The sequence below is a fragment of the Scyliorhinus torazame genome, chromosome 21 (assembly GCF_047496885.1).
Source record: "Scyliorhinus torazame isolate Kashiwa2021f chromosome 21, sScyTor2.1, whole genome shotgun sequence".
NCBI classification, from domain to species: domain Eukaryota; kingdom Metazoa; phylum Chordata; class Chondrichthyes; order Carcharhiniformes; family Scyliorhinidae; genus Scyliorhinus; species Scyliorhinus torazame.
In genome coordinates this window covers 17761061-17779302 of record NC_092727.1, presented here as the reverse complement: position 1 = coordinate 17779302, position 18242 = coordinate 17761061, and the positions used below count along the sequence as shown (strand labels likewise).

At 44.2% G+C, this 18242-nt stretch overlaps 1 protein-coding gene across 5 annotated transcripts in view; it reads left to right on the top strand.

The window, feature by feature from the left end:
• LOC140398212 (cell adhesion molecule 1-like) overlaps nt 1–14945 on the top strand; it is a 478240-nt gene extending 463295 nt beyond the window's left edge. For all 5 annotated transcript variants that reach the window (XM_072486598.1, XM_072486602.1, XM_072486600.1 and 2 more), the window contains 2 exons: nt 8198–8326; nt 12198–14945. In XM_072486598.1, coding sequence (XP_072342699.1) covers nt 8198–8326; nt 12198–12316 — 248 coding nt within the window. In that variant the 3' untranslated portion in view covers nt 12317–14945. The remainder of the gene's footprint in view (nt 1–8197; nt 8327–12197) is intronic.
• The last annotated feature ends 3297 nt before the right edge of the window (nt 14946–18242 follow it).

Here is an 18242-nt window from a genome sequence, read left to right as displayed (position 1 = left end):
AATTTTTCATAATAAAACAGTAGTAACAATAATAACAAAACAAACTGGAGTGAACATTAACATAGTGCAAAAAGAGAATATGCAATAACAAGTAAATAGACATTACCCCACACGACTCAGTCTTCCCACACCATCCCAATGAAGCACTCACCCCACCCCCCTAAGGATTGCTGCTGCTGCTGACATTTTAATTTTCCACAAGAAAGTTGACGAACGGCTGCCACCTCCGGAGGAACCCTACCATTGACCCTCTTAAGGCAAACTTTATTTTCTCGAGGCTGAGAAACCCAGCCATGTCGTTAACTCAAGTCTCTACACTCGGGGGGCTTCGAGTCCTTCCACGTTAATAAAGTCCGTCTCCGGGCTCCTCGGGAGGCAAAGGCTAAGGCGTCGACCTCTTTCGCCCCCTTAACGCCCAAGTCTTCTGACACTCCAAAGATCGCTATCTCTGGACTCGGCACCACCCATGTGTTAAGCACCTTGGACATTGCCCTCGCGAACCCTTGCCAGAACTCTCTAAGCTCCGGGCATGCCCAAACCATGTGGACATGGTTTGCAGGGCTGCCCTTGCACCTCATACAACTGTCTTCTACCCAAAAAAACTTGCTCATTCTCGCTGCCGTCATGTGTACCAGGTGGACCACCTTAAATTGAATTAGACTGAGCCTGGCACATGATGAGGAGGAATTAACCCTGCCCAGGACCTCTGCCCTCAGACCCGGTTCCAACTCCTCACCTAGCTCGTCCTCCCACTTGCCCTTGCGCTCCTCCAGCGGGGTTTCCTCCGCCTCCTGTAGTTCCTGGTGGATATCCGACACCTTCCCCGCCCCCACCCAGGTGCCGGGGACCACCCCGTCCTGTATCCTCAGTGGCGGCAGTGTCGGAAAGGCTACTACCTGTTTTTTCAGGAAGGCTCGTACTTGCAGATATTGAAAGGCGTTTCCTGGCGGCAGATTAAATTTGTCCTCTAGCGCCTTCAAACTGGGAAAGCTTCCATCTATGAACAGATCTCCCATCCTTCTGATGCCTGCCCTCTGCCTGCTCTGGAACCCACCATCCATCCTACCCGGGACAAACCTGTGATTGTTACATATCGGGGTCCAGACCGACGCTCCCTCCACCTTCTTGTACCTCCTCCATGTCCCCAGATCCGCAGTGTCGCCGCCACCACCGGATTGTGGAGTAACGGGTCGGCGAGAACGGCAAAGGAGCCATTATCAAAGCTCCCAGACTAGTACCTTTACATGATGCCGCCTCCAGTTGCTCCCACGCCACCCACCCCCCACCCCATTGCCCACTTCCTAATCATAGCTATATTGGCCGCCCAGCAATAGTTGCGCAAGTTCGACAGCGCCACCCCCGCCCCCCCCCTGACTGCGCTCCAACAGCGATCTCCTTAGTCGTGGGGTCTTATTCGCCCACACAAAGCCCGAAATGATCCTACTCACCCGCTTAAAAAAGGCCTTAGGAAGAGCCCGAAGCTATGATGAGAGGAATTCTGCAGCAGATTTAATCTCGAAGGAACTGGGGTCCAAATACCGAACTGGGCTTGATTCTGGTTTATTTGCAGGTCTGCAGAACTATTTTGAAGGACATTTGTTTTCAAGATGAGGGGTTTAGCGCAGTTCACAGAAATGTTCGGTTTTATATTTGCTCAGCGACTGAAGAATGTAAAAGCAGGAATTCATGGAAGGTTCCAGAGAATAGGAATGGTGAGGGCACTGCTTTTAAAATCAACTCTGCCCTAAGAAGGGATTCCAGACCGAGGGAGCGATTTTCCCTGGGCGTGATCCAGAGATCATATTTAAATGATTAGGTTCATCTAAATATGGGCGGCCGGTTTGAGGCCACATTCTCCCAGCTCCTGGGCATCACCGGCCGCATCGGTCTCACTCGGGCGCGGATTAGTACTGCTCTCCACAAACGGGTGGTCAGGGGCTGCCACCCAGGTGCCATCTTGGCAGTCAGGGAGCCTGGTTGACACTGCCAAGGGGCAGGGCCTGCCCATAAAAGAGGGGGTGTGAAGGGGCGTCATGAAGAGCAAGGGCCTAAAGGTGGGGGGGGCCCCACAGCGACTCCGTAGTTGGGTATGAAATTAAATGAATGAAAATCGCTTATTGTCACAAGTAGGCTTCAAATGAAGTTACTGTGAAGTTACTGCTCACTTGGAGAAAGGGGGGGGGGGGCAATGCCCATAAAGATGATTGGGTGTGGGGCAATGCCACCCTCATGCCTGGGTGGCAGGGTGGGGTCTCACGCTAGTGATGGTGTGAGTTTGCCCCTCGGAGGTTGAGAAAGGGGTGTTGTTCATGTCTGCGGGGGGAGGGGGAGGGGGGGGGTCGCATTGTCTGTGGGTGGAGGTCTGGGGGACCATCAACCTCACTTTGAGATTGAAAGGGTGCCTGATCCCTGAGGAGCTGGTCTTGCCGTTGGGTTTCGTTACCCACTACAGAAAAAAAATTATAAGTGTGGGATTTACCGGTGAGAAACTCAACAAGCTCCAAAGAAATTACCACGGTCGCCATTGAATGCCCTTGCTGCGTCTGGTTAGCAGCCCAATGTGGCCGAGAGACCCGGCTCCCTGCTTCTACCCGGCTCGCAATCCCTCGTGAGATCTGACAATCTAGCGAGACGTTGCGATGTAAATCCCGCCTGTTGTAGGTGGGTTCACTTTTTGGCAAATCTGCATTGTAGAGTGAGGCAGCTAGTCTCAGTGTAATGTGCAGTTTCCCGAGGCACCTGAGGCGTTGGGATCTATCGCCTTCGGAGACCTCGGGGGAGTATGGTATCCACAAACTGGGACCTGACGGAACAGCACTTGTGGGGATCTCCCAGGAAATCGAAAGCCCCCAGGTGCATATCCTCTGGGCAAGGTGGCACCCTTGCACTGCTGGTGCCCAGGTGGCATTGGCAGGGGCACTGACAGGATACCAGGTTGTCACTGCCAAGGTGCCAAGCTGGCCTTTTGTTTTGCATGGCAGAGATTGGGCCGGGGGTGCGCTCCTTGGGTGTTGGGGGAGGCTTTGTGGGGCCCGGGGACACCCCGCTCATGGTCGCTAGCAGGAGGTCAGGGACTCCAGAGACCGGGACACTTTAAAAATGGCATCCTGATCTCTCGCTACACTGAGGTGCTCTGGCGAGTGAAGCTACTCAGTGCAGAAAACATGAAGTTCTGTGTGGCCTCGGCCACGCGGTCCCCACTGAGGCTCCGTATCTTTTTCCCACCAATCGGCAGGTTTTATGCTGTGAAGGCATTATGGTATCTTTTGAAGATTCAATACTGCAGCCTGGATGAGAGGGTGATGACCCTGCTCACTCTTCGCCCACCAGTTTATCTTCTAGGTATTCATCCTTTCAGAGCAGTAGTTTGGCCTATAACTTATTTAGATTATTCCCTCTTCTAGGGGAGAACGAGGACTACACCCCATAAAAGGCTGCTGGGGTAGGGAAGAGGAGATAGGAGGTTGCTGTCCAGCAGCTCATCATCGTGCCCTCCTTTTTTTTCATTCAGAGTACCCAATTATTTTTTCCAATTAAGGGGCAATTTAGCGCGGCCAATCCACCTCCCCTGCACATCTTTGGATTGTGGGGGTGAGACCCGCGCAGACACGGGGAGAATGTGCAAACTCCACACGGACAGTAACCTGGGGTTGGGAACGAACCCGGGTCCTCAGCGCCGTGAGACAGCAGTGCTAACCACTGCGCCACCATGCCGCCCTAAAGTGCCCTCCTTGTTGATGTGAAAGTAGACAGTGAGTATTGGCCGAGTGTTTAAGCCATAGTGCCTAGACTGACCCGGAATAACCCTCACTCATGTCATACAATTCTGTACCCCTGGACCACCCTCTCACCCATATACCGTCAGGACTCACCACTAAGCCTGATGTTGTCAAAGGTAAACGTAATCCTGGATACTCCAGGCTGTGATCAACTATGTCTCCCCCCAAATTTAGGAACCAAAATTAAGAGCCTCCAAATCCATGTCGCAGTGCCATGCTGCATAATGTGTTTATCCACTGACCAATTTTTAAAGTCTGAAACTTGTAAATGTCGCTGTTCGGAGAGACTTGGCTGTATTCTCACAAGGAACACAGAAAGTGAGCATACAGGTACAGCAAGCAACGAGGAAGGCAAGCGGCATATTGGTCTTTATTGCAAGGGGACTGGTGTCCGAAAGCTAGGAAGTTTTGCTACAATTGTATGAGACATTGGTGTGACCACATCAGAAGTACTGTAGTTTTGGTCTCCATATCTAAGGAAGGATATACTTGCCTAGGAGTTGATACAGTGAAGGTTCATTGATTCCTGGGGTGTGCATGGTGCCCTATAATGAAAGGCTGAGTAATTTAGTCCTTTACACTCTGGGAGACAAACTATTCATTGAAACATGCAAGATTCTGAAGGGGCTTGATAGGGTCAACATTGAGAGGTTGTTTCCCCCTGGTTGAGCATTCCAGAACATGGGCACATTCTCCGGGAAAGGGTTGGATATTTAGGACTGAGATGAGAAGAAATTTGTTCACCTAAAGTGTTCCACAACACTTTGGAATTCACTACCCTAGGAGGCTGTGGTTGCTCCATCGCTGAGGGTATGCAAGACGTGCTAGTAAGATTTTTATTCTCCAACGATATGGGGAGTGGGCAGAAAAGTCGAATTGTGGCAGAAAATCAACTGTGGGTTTCGAGGAGCCATACGGTCTGCTCCTGTTCCCATTTCCTCTGTCCATAGTGAGATTTGGGCTGAACATTATTGCACTAGATCAAAAGCATTTTCTGACTAAGATTTGCTCAGCAACTCCTATTGCACTAGTAAAACTGATGGAACATGTAGAGAGGGATGTCAGTTTTACTATTTGCCAGAATTACAATATCTATTCCAAAACCTATCAAGCCCTCCAGTTAAAAAGTATTTTATTATATACATTGTCAGGAGCATCTGAGTTACATGAAGGTTGATGAGTTGTAGCCTTCATTTATCAATTTGAGGGTTAAGGTAGTGACCCATGAGAGCAGGTACATTTGGAAGGGTATTCTTGCATACCCAACTATGTTATCAGGAAGGCAGCACCATTCATTAACACAGAACTTACACATTTTGGTCTATCATTGTATCGAGTGGCTAAGACTTGTGAAATAAAATCAGTGAGTTGATTACTTATTAGATTCAGAGCAGTATGTTGTGGTTAACGATACAGTTACGGTTGTAAAAATCCTCTACAACTATATTCCTTGCAATTATGACAGCAGTTTGAAGATATGAATGACCTGGCAGAACACCCACCTTCTGATTTAGGGTGTGCAGTATGGCAAGGTTAATTTTAGCTTTAAATTATAGGACGTTTGAGTACCTTGGAATATGTAGGCACTTTTCCTCTATACATTTTTCTACTGCTTCTACAGCTGTTCGCCTGCAATCACTTGGCTTTGGATAGTCTGTGACTTTGGAGCTATTGGTGGCTGGAGAAGAACTTCCATTTTATACGGTGATTTTCCTGTCATAGGTTGCCCCAAAGCACTTGAGGCCAATGAGATACTTTTTGAAATAGTCCATTTACAGTAAAAGGCTATCAACCACAAATGAGAGAGATGACCAGTTCATAGAATCCCTACAGTGCAGAAGGAGGCCATGCAGCCCATCGAGACTGCACCACCTCTTGGAAAGAGCACCATATTAAGCCTACACATACGCCCTATCCCCGTAACCCAGTAACCCCACCTAACCTTTTGGAGACCTAGGGCCAATTTAGTATGACCTATCCACCTAACCTGCACATCTTTGGACTGTGGGAGGAAACCGCAGCATCCGAAGGAAAGCCACGCAGACACGGGGAGAACGTGCAGACTCCACACAGACAGTCACCCGAGGCCGGAATTGAACCCAGGTCTGTGGAGCTGTGAGGCACAGTGCTAACCACTGTGCCCCCGTGCCACCCAATTAGTTGCTGGTGATGTCGGCTGAGGGATTTGTTCTGTCTCGCACACCAAGAAATTATCGATGGTCTTTGAAAAGCGCCATGGGATGTATCTGCCTAAATGTACATGGGAGCCTCCAATTAATACTTCATGAAAATTATGGTACCACTGACTATCTACAGCAGCCATCTTTGCTGCACTGAAATCTTAGCCTAGATTACGTACTGAAGTGCATTGTGAGCTCAAACCTAGAATCTCTCGCTCAAAGTGACTTGGCGACGATTAAACAATCTGACAAGAGAACTTGCTACTCTGACCTCTGCTACCTTTTCCCGCTCTGAACTCCATTATCTAATGGCCAAGCCAGGAACTATAGAAGTGATTGAAGCATAGGCCAGAGGAAGGCAGCCATGTAAAGGAGTGAGATTTGTATGTAGGACACTGTTTGGCATTTTCCCTTCCAAGATTCTAAACATAGATCATACAGGGCAGAAGGAGGCCATTCGGCCAATCGAGTCTGCACCGACCCACTTAAGCCCTCACTTCCACCCTATCCCCATAACCCAATAACCCTCCTAACCTTTTTGAACACTAAGGGCAATTTAGCATGGCCAATCCACCTAACCTGCAGGTAAAAGTTTATCAAATTGAAGTAGAAATCTGTCTCCGAGTCCCATCATGGAATTTTTATTGAGTCATTACATTTAACGGCAACGTTTTGCTTAAATTTCCTAATATCAGGAATCCAACCTCTAACCACGTCTGTAATCCTCAATTTTGTACAAACCGGGAACTCGCATCATTTTTTAAATGAGCACATTTGCTGGTTTTCCTTTCAAATTCAATTTTAACCCTTTGCCTGACACACTTGGCTTTATACTAGTTATTTGAAAGAATTTCCAGGAGGCTAAAGGCTAGTATGCTGAAATCAATTACCATTCATTTAGCTGGTAAATTGATAGAACAGAAGGTGTAAATTCTCCAGGAAAGTGATGAATCAGATGTCCTCTCTGCTGAGTTGGAGCATCACCTTTAGTTGTCACACTTCTCTACGCCTGATCAATAAACTTCCAACGTTATTATACACAGTCGTCAGCCTTGAAAGGATTTGCTGTTATCTTCAGGGAGATCGATATAAATCTTCTTTAAAATTAACTGATGAATACTTGCACATTTTATATATGGGTTAAATTAATATCCATCACTCCCTTCAGCACTAGGATCAAGACAGATTTATTGACCAAGTACTATTACACACTGAGAGATTTAGGTGACAGCTTACGAGGTATGAACTATAAATGATTTAAAAGTCGGAATATTTTATCTGAGCTGTTACCGGTATGTTTGTAAAGACAGTAAATCTTCTGGGCGGTGCAATACTTTGTTGTCTTTATTCTTCCTTTTCATCATTGGTTGGAAAGAATGCATTCTGTGACTAAAAAGCTTTTGATTGCTTGCATTACCACACAGTGTTACATCTGTTGCAGTATTGCTACTGTGTCGATTTAATGCATTAATATTATTACGAGGACTCTGCATGCCTCAGTATGAGCCAGCACTCTTAATTCATCTCCGCAAATTGATCCCAACTATAATCAGCAGTAATTTATTTTAGTGTTCTATACCTCAAAGTACTCTTTCAACCACAACCTCTTTAAGTATACTGCTGGGGTACTTTTTGGCAATTCAAATAGACATGGTATAAAAATTGCACTTGCGCTTTATTGCACCGTCCTGAACTACTCGTGACAACACCGAGTTGGATCTCACTAACGTACTGCAGCAACTTGCTCATATTTCATCCCCTTTATTACTTGTTAATGAACAACTACAGCAGCCATTCTTCAGAACCCACTGACAGATGCCAAGCAGTTAAACGCATGTGTTATCATCTCTGTTGATGAAATTTGGCTGTGTTCTAGTCACCTGCCATTAATGTTCGTAAATGATTCGGGTACGTTTGGTTTCTTTGCTTTAGTCTGTGCAAAATTATTCATCAGCGTTGACAAACTAAAGCAATAAAAAAAGAGAGAGAAATGCGGGAGCATGTCAATTTCCAGCAGTACGGGCTGTTTAAAAGCTGCACTGTAATTATAAAGGATAAATCATTCTACTGTGAAGAGGGGAGAAATGTGCACTTGCTTCTTGATATACTTGCTTGTTCTTAAGGGATCTGTGGCAGGAAATGTTACTTTTGAATATCTGGTTTGCTGAGTCCCTGTCACTTCATTTATGTCAGTATGAAAATGTTTCTGACAAAGACTTCTTGCTTTCAATCTAACAGACTCGAGAGCAGGCACAGAGGTTCCAAGGTCTGTAGACCATGCTGTCATCGGGGGAGTGGTTGCTGTGGTAGTATTTGCCATTCTGTGCCTGTTGATTGTGCTTGGCCGATACTTTGCAAGACACAAAGGTAAGCCACGAAGGAGGCTGTCTGTGACCGCCAGCCTCCCAATTCTCATTATAAAGTGCAATCAATATTCTCAACTGCATTGTATTGGTTTGGGAGATCGAAATAGCAGAGATTATCTAAACTCTGTTCGATGCGGCAGTGTGTATTGTATCAACCTTCTTCACAGTTCCCTGCTTACTCTAACATCAATGCGATGCAAGCCTGAATTTTCCCCTACGACCCTGCCCCAAGTTGGGTTGGGTAATAATAATAATCTTTATTGCCACAAGTAGGCTTACAATAACACCGCAATGAAGTTACTGTGAAAGCCTCTAGTCGCCACACTCCAGCGCCTGTTCAGGTACACGGAGAATTCAAAATGTCCAAATTACCTAATAGTCTTTCGGGACTTGTGGGAGGAAAAACGGAGCACCCGGAGGAAACCCACGCAGACACGGGGAGAACGTGCAGACTCCACGCAGACAGTGACCCAAGCCGGGAATCAAAGCTGGGACCCTGGAGCTGTGAAGCAACAGTGCTAACCACTGTGCTACCGTGCAGCCACAGAAGGAGTGAGAAAATGGGGGCAGTCTGGCCAAGCAACATTCTTTTTCTCTCCCCCCACCCCCCCCCCCAGCCCACCCCACAGCGACTGCAGCTCCCCCTTCCCTATCCACTGCATTTAATTGTAGCAGAGCCAAACAAGGCACCTCACCTCTTATCCCTGCCATCATCCTTCCTCTGCACACGCGCAGATGCCACACATGCATAGGACCAGCAAGATAGTGATGACCTTAATGCCTGGGAAAGTAGCAGACGCTCTCCCAGCTCCCCACTAGGCTGTAGCTCGATTCCCAGTCCAGCAGTAAAATGTCCTCCTGCTGTTCAGAATCTATTGCCCTGCTTGAACATGGCTTTCACTTCTTTGAATAGTGTGAGGCCAAACCTGGTGAGGCAGCTCTGCCAGGATTTCACTGGTTTGCAAGGAACCGTTCAAGGACAATAGTAATGTAGGTGTTGGCCATCTAAAACAAATGCGGTGTTTCCAGTTTGGTGCACTAGCAAATCAGGTTAGGTTGTGAGATTCTGTTGGCAAATTTCTTCTGAACGTGTGTGGGATACCATGGAGGTGATGTGAGCAGCAGCGGAACCGTGACACCTTGGCTTGAGTTTGCTTTGCTGACCTTCAAATGAAATCAAACCCCTTAATCAGCACCTTCAACAGAAGTCATTTGAAGCATTTGCCTCTTCCGATGTTTCCAGATGCTGCACTCTTATAACAGACCATGATGGCCCAATGCAAAACAGAGTGTGTGCGGCAGTTGCAAACTGGCACATTTCAGCAACACCCATATCCACAGTGATTTTTGTTTTAATTCTCCTCTTTCCCCTTTTTGAAAAAAATAATCACCTACTCAGGGCAGGCCCTGACAGTTTAGGGGTGTTTTCCCAGCTTTTATTATGTCCTTGACATCTCTTCAGTCTATATCATAAAGCACAGGGAAGTAGCTAAGTACTAAAATCCATAATAAAGTGCTATGATTGCATTTCAGTGAGCCAGTGATGGGATTGAAAATACTGTTATATCTGTGGTTGGTTAATCCATATAGCCTGTATGTATTCTCTTTGCAATACATTCTGTTATGACTGCTCTCCCTCCTTCTGCAGTACACCAATACTTTCAAGACATCATTTTTTTAAATTCATTTTTTACAGAATATGGGCTTCGCTGGCGAGGCCAGCATTTATTGCCCATCCCTAATTGCCCTCGAGAAGGTGGTGGTGAGCTGCCGTCTTGAACCGCTGCAGTCCTTGAGGTGTAGGTACACCCACCGTGCTGTTAGGGAGGGTGTTCCAGGAATTTGACCTAGCCACAGCGAAGGAACGGCGATATATTTCCAAGTCAGGATGATGAGTGATAATAGTGCAGCTTATAATGTAGCTTACGCACACACAAGCTATCCTCATAGTGAAAACCAAAAAGGCTTTTTTAAATGTCTTTGTTTGTGCAGCATGTGGATGAAGCGCAGTTATATTTAGTCATACTTCCCAGCATGAAACACAGCACTGGAGAAGGGAATCCCCCAAGGCCGCAAAGGCAAATATAATTAAACAGTCCATCACACTTGTGGAAAGATCGCCATTGTCACAGAGGTGGTGTACATCGATGACTGAGTCTGTGGTAAATTTTCTTTAAAAATCTAATATTGTTCACTGCCCAGGTAGTTTGCAGGTCGCCCCGCACAAGTTGACAGCTGGTGCACCAATTACAATCAGCACATGGTGAAAAGCAATTGGAACTAAATGTGGTATACACATAGTCACACTTTTTTCAATGCAAAGCCTGGCCTCTTTACAACACCTCTGGAGCACAAAAGCACAGTGCTTCCATTTGCTTTCTTGTACTTGTTCCATATCCCCTGCTGTAAGATGTTATTGGACCTTAAGTATTCGTGAAACATCCAATGATGTGTTGGAATTTTTTATTCTTGATTTCTGAACTTAATGTAGAAATTTAGAAGATCCAACTCTTACCTTAAACTTTGGGCAATGGACATTTTCCAACCGTTTATTTGGGTAGCTTCTAAAATTGCAGCCGCTCTCTACCTTTTCAATAAAAGGAGAGGATAACCGAGGTTTATTCCTTTGTTATGTAGTCTTTGGTGATGGGGTATTGACATAAAATCCTTGTACTGAGACCTATTAGTGCCCCTTGAAACAAGCCTCCCAGATATCAGTAAGGAATAGCAGTGTTCGACTTAGCCACGTGATAAGTACCTCATGAATTGTTTTTTAAAATTTAGAATACCCTGTTCATTTTTTCCAATTAAGGGACAATGAAGCATGGCCAATCCAACTACCCTGCACATCTTTGGGTTGTGGGGGCGAAACCCATGCAAGCACGGGGAGAATGTGCAAACTCCACACCGACAGTGACCCAGAGCGGGATCCAACCAGGGACTTCGGTGCCGTGAGGCAGCAGTGCTAACACTGCGCCACTGTGCTGCCCACGTACCTCATGAATTGTTGATAGTGGCCCAGGATTTTCTTGTAAAATATTGGTCTGCTTAATTCGCATACCGTTATTAATGTGGTAATCATTCAGCTGGTGGAGAAAATGCCATAATTTGTGCTGTTGGACAATCTGTTATTAGCCTCTCAAAGGAGGCAGATGATAATCGCCGTCCCGATGAATTTTAAGAAATTGCTGCTTTATTTCAATAAATATTGATAAACTAAGCTAAACCTCCTACCCAACAGCTTAAGGAGCCTTTTTAAAAACTAGACTTTTGTTCCTACAGTATTGCTCAACCTTTCTGAACCAGAAAGGCAATAGTTAAAATTCTGTAATCTCGCACCGACCAGTAGTTAATTGTTTTTTTAAAGAACTATCACTTCTCTGTTTCCTTTAGTTTTCTCTCAACTTAATCTTCCTTTCCTTCTCTTTATTTCTATTTATCCAATTTGACTCGATTTCTACATGAGTGGAGTGATCTGCACCTTGGTGATTGGACTGTGCCTTCAAATACTGTTTTTTATTAACTTACCATTTCTTTAGCTGTCATTCCTGGGGGCCTCTGAAATATCTTCCATTTCTGACTGACAGTGGCATCAACAGGCGCCACATATAGAGCGCCAGGCACAAAGCTCAACCTGTCTTTCCTGTTCCATCTCGGAGAGGTGCCACGGTATGAATCTTTCATTTCACATGCCGTCCCCCCCCGTGGTCTTCCAATGACACCCATTTCTTTAAGGGGTGTGTGGGGGATTTCTCATGAGCATTTTCTTTGGTTTTGGGCAGTCGAAGCACAATTGCGACAACCAGAGAGTCTGGACGAGCCGACGGTTTGGATTATGGGTTGCTAACAAGTGGCTTTATGGTGTCTTGCAGGTACCTATTTTACGCATGAAGCCAAAGGAGCCGATGATGCAGCAGATGCAGACACTGCCATTATCAATGCAGAGGGTGGACAGAACAACTCCGATGAAAAGAAAGAGTACTTCATCTAAATTAAGTATAGTTACACTGAGGTGTCCAACTGTAGACGCACTTGCAGTTGAGTTTTAGGCAGGATGGTGATGGATGAGAAGAGTAGGGTGGGGAGAAAGTGTTCATTGAGCTCAGTGAGTTCCACAATTTGACACCTCTGTAAAAGCCGAACCAGGCTTGGACTTAGTTTAGTTCTCTCATTTGCAGAAAACTCCGTGCCTTGTTTTCCCTGCAAACGCTCCAGCCTTTGAATTGCCATTTGGAAGCTCCATGGACTTTACAAGCTCACTTTCATTTCAACACTTAAAAGTAATTTTGTTAACGCGCTCTCTCTGTCTGTGAGGGGTGAGCTGGTGTGGCAGTTCAATTTCCGCAGAGGGACATGGATCGAGCATTTTTCTGCAAGTGAGGCTTCTTGTGGCGAGATCGACTCTAATTTCATTCTCTATATATAGACTGTGCGATGTAGGATACCTCAAACTGTCTGGCTGTGTTCTGGGCAACTGACAGAACTTTCAACAACAACCCTAACCAGACCTGACAGCTGAGGTCTGTGCCTTTTTAGCAAGTGGACAGTTTTGAGTTATCACAGTGCGAACAAGCTTTGTTCCAGCCAGCTCTTGTTTTAAAAGATCTCATCAGTCTTTCCCAATTGGCCTTACTTCTCACTAATTTGTTTGCCAAAAACAAAAACTTGAAAGCTATCTGCATTCATGATTCCCTGTCAGCAAGGTTATTTCCCAGCACCCCCCCACCCCCCCAAATGAAAAACACCCACAACCCCAAAAGAGGCAAGATGAGCACTGCCTGGAGCAAAAGTTAAATGTTACATGTTGAAGTCTGGATTCACACAGTACAGTTTGGGTCATAAACACTAGCATGATTTAAAAAGGCGTATCCCTTTGTTCATCGTGCATGGTTTATATTCGAGAACCTCTTCCAAACAACCACTGCTTTCATGGATTGTGTGCATAGATCTCTTTTTAAACAGAAGTGTATTTTTTTTTTAATCAAGCCAGTGATGCAAGTGGTTAGTCCTTGTGCCATTGTATAATGCTATTCGTATTCTATTTAAAGATTTAATTAAAATTGATCAAACACTGTACAGGATGCTGTAGTATTTAATGGAAGTTCTGTGTGTATCCTGCATTTTACATTCACCCTGTGTCTGCCATCAAAAAGGGATAGTGCCTCTTTAAAGAAGTGTGAAAGCTGCCTTAAAATATTACCTTTTTGTGTTGAGCATAAGCATTTTCTTCTCTGAAACTTCTCTTTGTTTTTGCAGAGGAGACCAGATTCTGTTGAAGTATCTTGTTACAGCTTTTAGTTGGAAATTTTAAAGAAACTTTTTGCAAATTCTCAAAATGGCATTTCACAGTTTTTGGCATAAAGGTAAAACTTTTTGGCAGTTGTTAAAATTATTACCACCTAAACTGTTGAGCTAAATTGTGGGTTAAGGTTAATGGATATTGACTTATTGATGGAAAGCAAAATCTCTTCTGATTTCCAATAGGGTGCGTGGCCCAATTCCGACGTGACATAGCTTTACCTGAAGAGTGTTCATTTTATTATTTTTTTGAAATTTTTGTTTCATTTTGAGATTTATTTTGGACGGACGTTACAAAGTGCGAAACACTATCATACCTTTAGGAGTAAAACGGGGCAAGAACGGAGAGGGTGAGTTAGCCTCCGTCTTTCTACTGGAACTTGTGCCAACCAAGGAGTCAACGCGGGTGTAAAGATTTGGGTACAGAGGGACATTGCAATTGGAAAGTGGTGTCCTTTAAAATTTAGAGGATTCTTATTGAGCCTCCTCACTGAGTTTCAAGAAATGACAAAAAAGAAATTGAGCTGCTAAAGTATTGTGAAATTTATACTTAACAACAAACGCTCCGTTCTCTACACCGTTACATAAGATAAAGGGTCACCATAAACAGTGAAGGGAATGTGGTAACATACTCAAAAAGTGATTTTCTGTGTCTCGTCGCTGTTTCAAATATGGTTTCACAGTCATTTGCTGTAATTTTCCCCCACTCCTTTAGTTTAAACCGTATTATAGTGTTAGCCGTGTTACTGAAGTAGGCCTTTTTTTAAAAAAAAAAGTCAAATAAAATTAAATTTGTCATGTCTCAGGAATATGTGTTCTGATAGGCGTTTGCATCTCGGGCAGAATGCAACAGATATGCCCCCCACACATTGAAAACACAACGTGGCAAATTGAGAGTTTTAGTTGTACATGTTTTTGTGTGAACCCTCTTATTTTTTTTCCCTCAAATGCAGTGCACTGTTTTAATTGTAAAATGTATTACTTTGTATAGAGTTAGTTCAAATGAATTGGGTTTTTGTCACGTGCGAAACAAGTATTGTGCAAAATTGGTTATATAAAAAAATGAAGCATTAATGAAGTTGAAGATTTTTGCTGTGTTTATATGCCCAATAGGTTTGATCTTTAGGCACTAAAGCTGTTTGCTTAAACCATCTCTTATTTCTGGTGTACATGGGCAATTTTGTGTATTGATAGAATCTCTCATATGTTCTCACACATTTTTTTTTGTATCAGTTCATGTATGCCATTTTTACAGGAAAAAAAATACAAAAACTACTGAAGCGTTCTTGTCTTCTTAATAAAAAAAAGTTAAATGTTCCAAATTTCTGATATGATTCTGTGGTGTAATTATCATCTGTGATTTTCTTCTTCTTGTGTTCATCAGGGGTAAGGGACATCTACTGGGAAGTGCAGAATGAAATTCTGTAATTTGAGTCAACCCCCAGCTTCAGAAGCTCATGACCTTGTGAAATAGTTGCGAAATAGGAGGGAAAAAGTGCTCACATTTTCTACACATTTATCCCTTTGTAGTTTTTTTTAGGCAAGGTTGAGGCTTTTTACATTTTTTTTAAATTTAGAGTACCCAATTAACTTTTTTCAGTTAAGGGGCAATTTAGCGTGGCCAATGCACCTAACCTGCACAACTTTGGGTTGTGGGGACGAAACCCACGCAAATACGGGGAGAATGTGCAAACTCCACACGGACAGTGAAAAATCATTTATTTAACCCTTTCAGAACAGTGGTGGTGCTTCCGCAGCTCAAGTGAAAACATAAGTTTTCAAAGTTATATTAGTTCAGCGCCTCGGATTGTTCCAAAACATTTCACAGCCAATGAATTACTTCTGAGGTATCATCACTGTTGCCATCAAGGCAAGTGAGCAGTCACATTACTCACAGGAAGAGCTCCCAACAGCAATAAGGTGAATATCAAGGTGTTTAATTTTCTGGTTTTACTATGATTGAGAATAAGAAGCATGGAGCTCTCTTGGTGTTGGAGGCCAAATTATATGCCAAAGCCTCATGCATGTTTTTTTTTTCCCATGCTGCAATACAAAAATTCAAGAAATGGTATTTAACTCTTTATATTTTTGAAAATACTCAATTAGCAGTAACATTGGGAAATAATCTGTCCATTTTTAAAGCAATCTTTGGTTTATCAAAAACTTGCGTACTTAGTTCTAATTTTTCTCATCGTTTTTATACCGATCACCAGGCTAGAAAAGTATCTATAGGAGCAGTGCATGTAATGAGAGATGCACTGGAGATGATGGAGAGGAAATGTACAAGGTAGTTGCTTGGACTGGAGAATTTCAGTCTTGAGGGCGGATTGGATAGACCAGAGGTGGCTTCTTTGGAAAAGTGGGGAGACCGAAATGATGCATTAAATTATGAGTGTTCTAGATAGGATGGTCCTCTTCCATTGGTTCAGGTGTCCACAACCAGCGGGAATAGATTTAGGGTCAGAGACAGGAGGTTTGGAGGGGATTTGAAGGGAAAATGATGAAGGGAAAGTGATGGAGAATCTAAACTCTGCCTGAATAGTTTTAACACTACAGGCGAAAATCTCCGTTTAGGAGGCTATGTTCTCCCTCCGGAGCATAAAACAGGAAGTGAGTCCCAATTCTAGGGGTTCCTGAGGGAATCCCGCGATTGGGCCGCCATTTTGAGAGGGCAACCTGATAGCCCCCCCCCCCCCCCGTGCAATTCAGCTCCTCACCCCACCCTACCCTGGATTTTCTGGGTCCCTCCCTCCCCAACAGCATTGTTCCATTCATCTTCCTTCACGATTGAGTGTCTTTATTTAGAGAGTCTCTGGTGTGAGGGTGGGTCATCTGGTAGTGGTGGGATGGGCAGGCCTTGCATGGGGGCGGAAGGGTGGCCTTTGGACAGACTTTTGGGGACAAACATACTTTTACATAATTTCCAACTGCCAGATCAGGCCCTAGCCGAACCCCTTTCCCCCCACACAACACCCTGCAGTATAATAGAATATGTTAGACTAAGTCCCGTAATGGGTCAACTGTAATATCATAGAAAGAAGTGATGTTTCCCCTTGTGATCTGACAGTGCCTAGGAGAAAGCACCATGGAGAGAAGCTAGTGTAAGGGGGATGTTGTCATAACTAAATATGTTACAATAAAATTTGGAGTGTTTGCAGCTAACAACCTGCAGGCGTTATTGAAACCACTGCAGCCCACAAACACAATATATGGTGGCAAGCGGTAAGAGGATGACACTAGACAAACCTTTACCTCTACCCGAGCACTTCAAGAACCTTGCAGGCTTAAATCAGGCTGAAACGTGACCAGTGTGACATGAGATCAGTCAATATGTACTGCATTGGATCTCGCAATAAAGCCAGACCATGAGCAGGTCAGTACACTCTTGAGCGCAATGGGCGACTACACAGACAACATTTTTGTTATCCTGGGGACCGATGAGGGTAAAGCCACATATGCTGAAGTCTTTGTTGCATTGGAGACATATTTAATTGTCAACAAGAAAACCATTGTGGAATGCACAAAGTTCAATAAACTTATTCCAGCATGAGGAAAGCGGCGAGCATGTATCAATTATTTGCACTGAATAGCAGATTACTAAGAGTGCGGTTCTCTGAAAGAGGAACTAATTCACAACAGAATTGTTTCTTAGAGTAATGGATGATACATAATCGGGTAACTTGCAGCCGCGAGAAGATTTGGCGCTGGCAAAGGTTATTCAATAAAGTGGGCAAGCTGAGATCAGGAGACAGAACCAATCAGCAGTCAGAGGAGAGAGTGAGAGAAAGAGACATTCCCCAAGTAACAGACACAGTTAAATTTGTCAGACACGGAAGAGGAAATAGAGAAACGATAGCGAAAAGGAGACACGTGTGACATGAAAACCAATTATTGGCATTACTGCTGTGGTGAAGATGAGAAAGGCACTGGTGTGGGAATTGTCCTTACAAATACACGGCGTGTCATTTGTTGAAAAAGATTTTCAGGCAGTATGGAAAAAAAACAGGCAAAATGGTCAAAAACTTAAATGGAAACTGAGCCAAGCAGGAGGAAATGTTGCGCTATCCTTCAGAGAGAGTAAAGAAGCAAGTGGAAACTGTTAGAGTGCACAGATCTTGGTAGAGGTCACACGTCTTTCAGACACTGAAACCCGCTGAAACAAGAGAGTTTTTCAACCATCCTACAGCAAACTACACGGACCAACAGGAACAGAGGTGAAGGTTCTGGGAGAACTAACAGCTACTTTAAAGCACAGAGAGAATGTAATTACTGTACATAATTCAAGATCAGAGTTCCATAGAAAGACATGTATAGAATTGAATCAAACCCACCTAATAGGTGGATTGTTGATGGTCGATTAGGAGAGTTTGGAAACTTCCCAAAGTTGTTCATAGTGTAAGGGCCTTTCCTGTTAATTCTTTTATTTCCCATTTCTTTTACTTTGTTATTAAATTTTTTGATTCATGGATATTTCATGGACATATACCTTTACGTTGAGTGGAGGAAGTGAGGAATTCAAAAGTTGCAAAATAGTACACTACTATCAAGATTTAGATCTTGAACGGAAGAATTCAGACTTGCTGGCACCCAAGAGGTTGGAGAGATTTGGTTTGATTGGT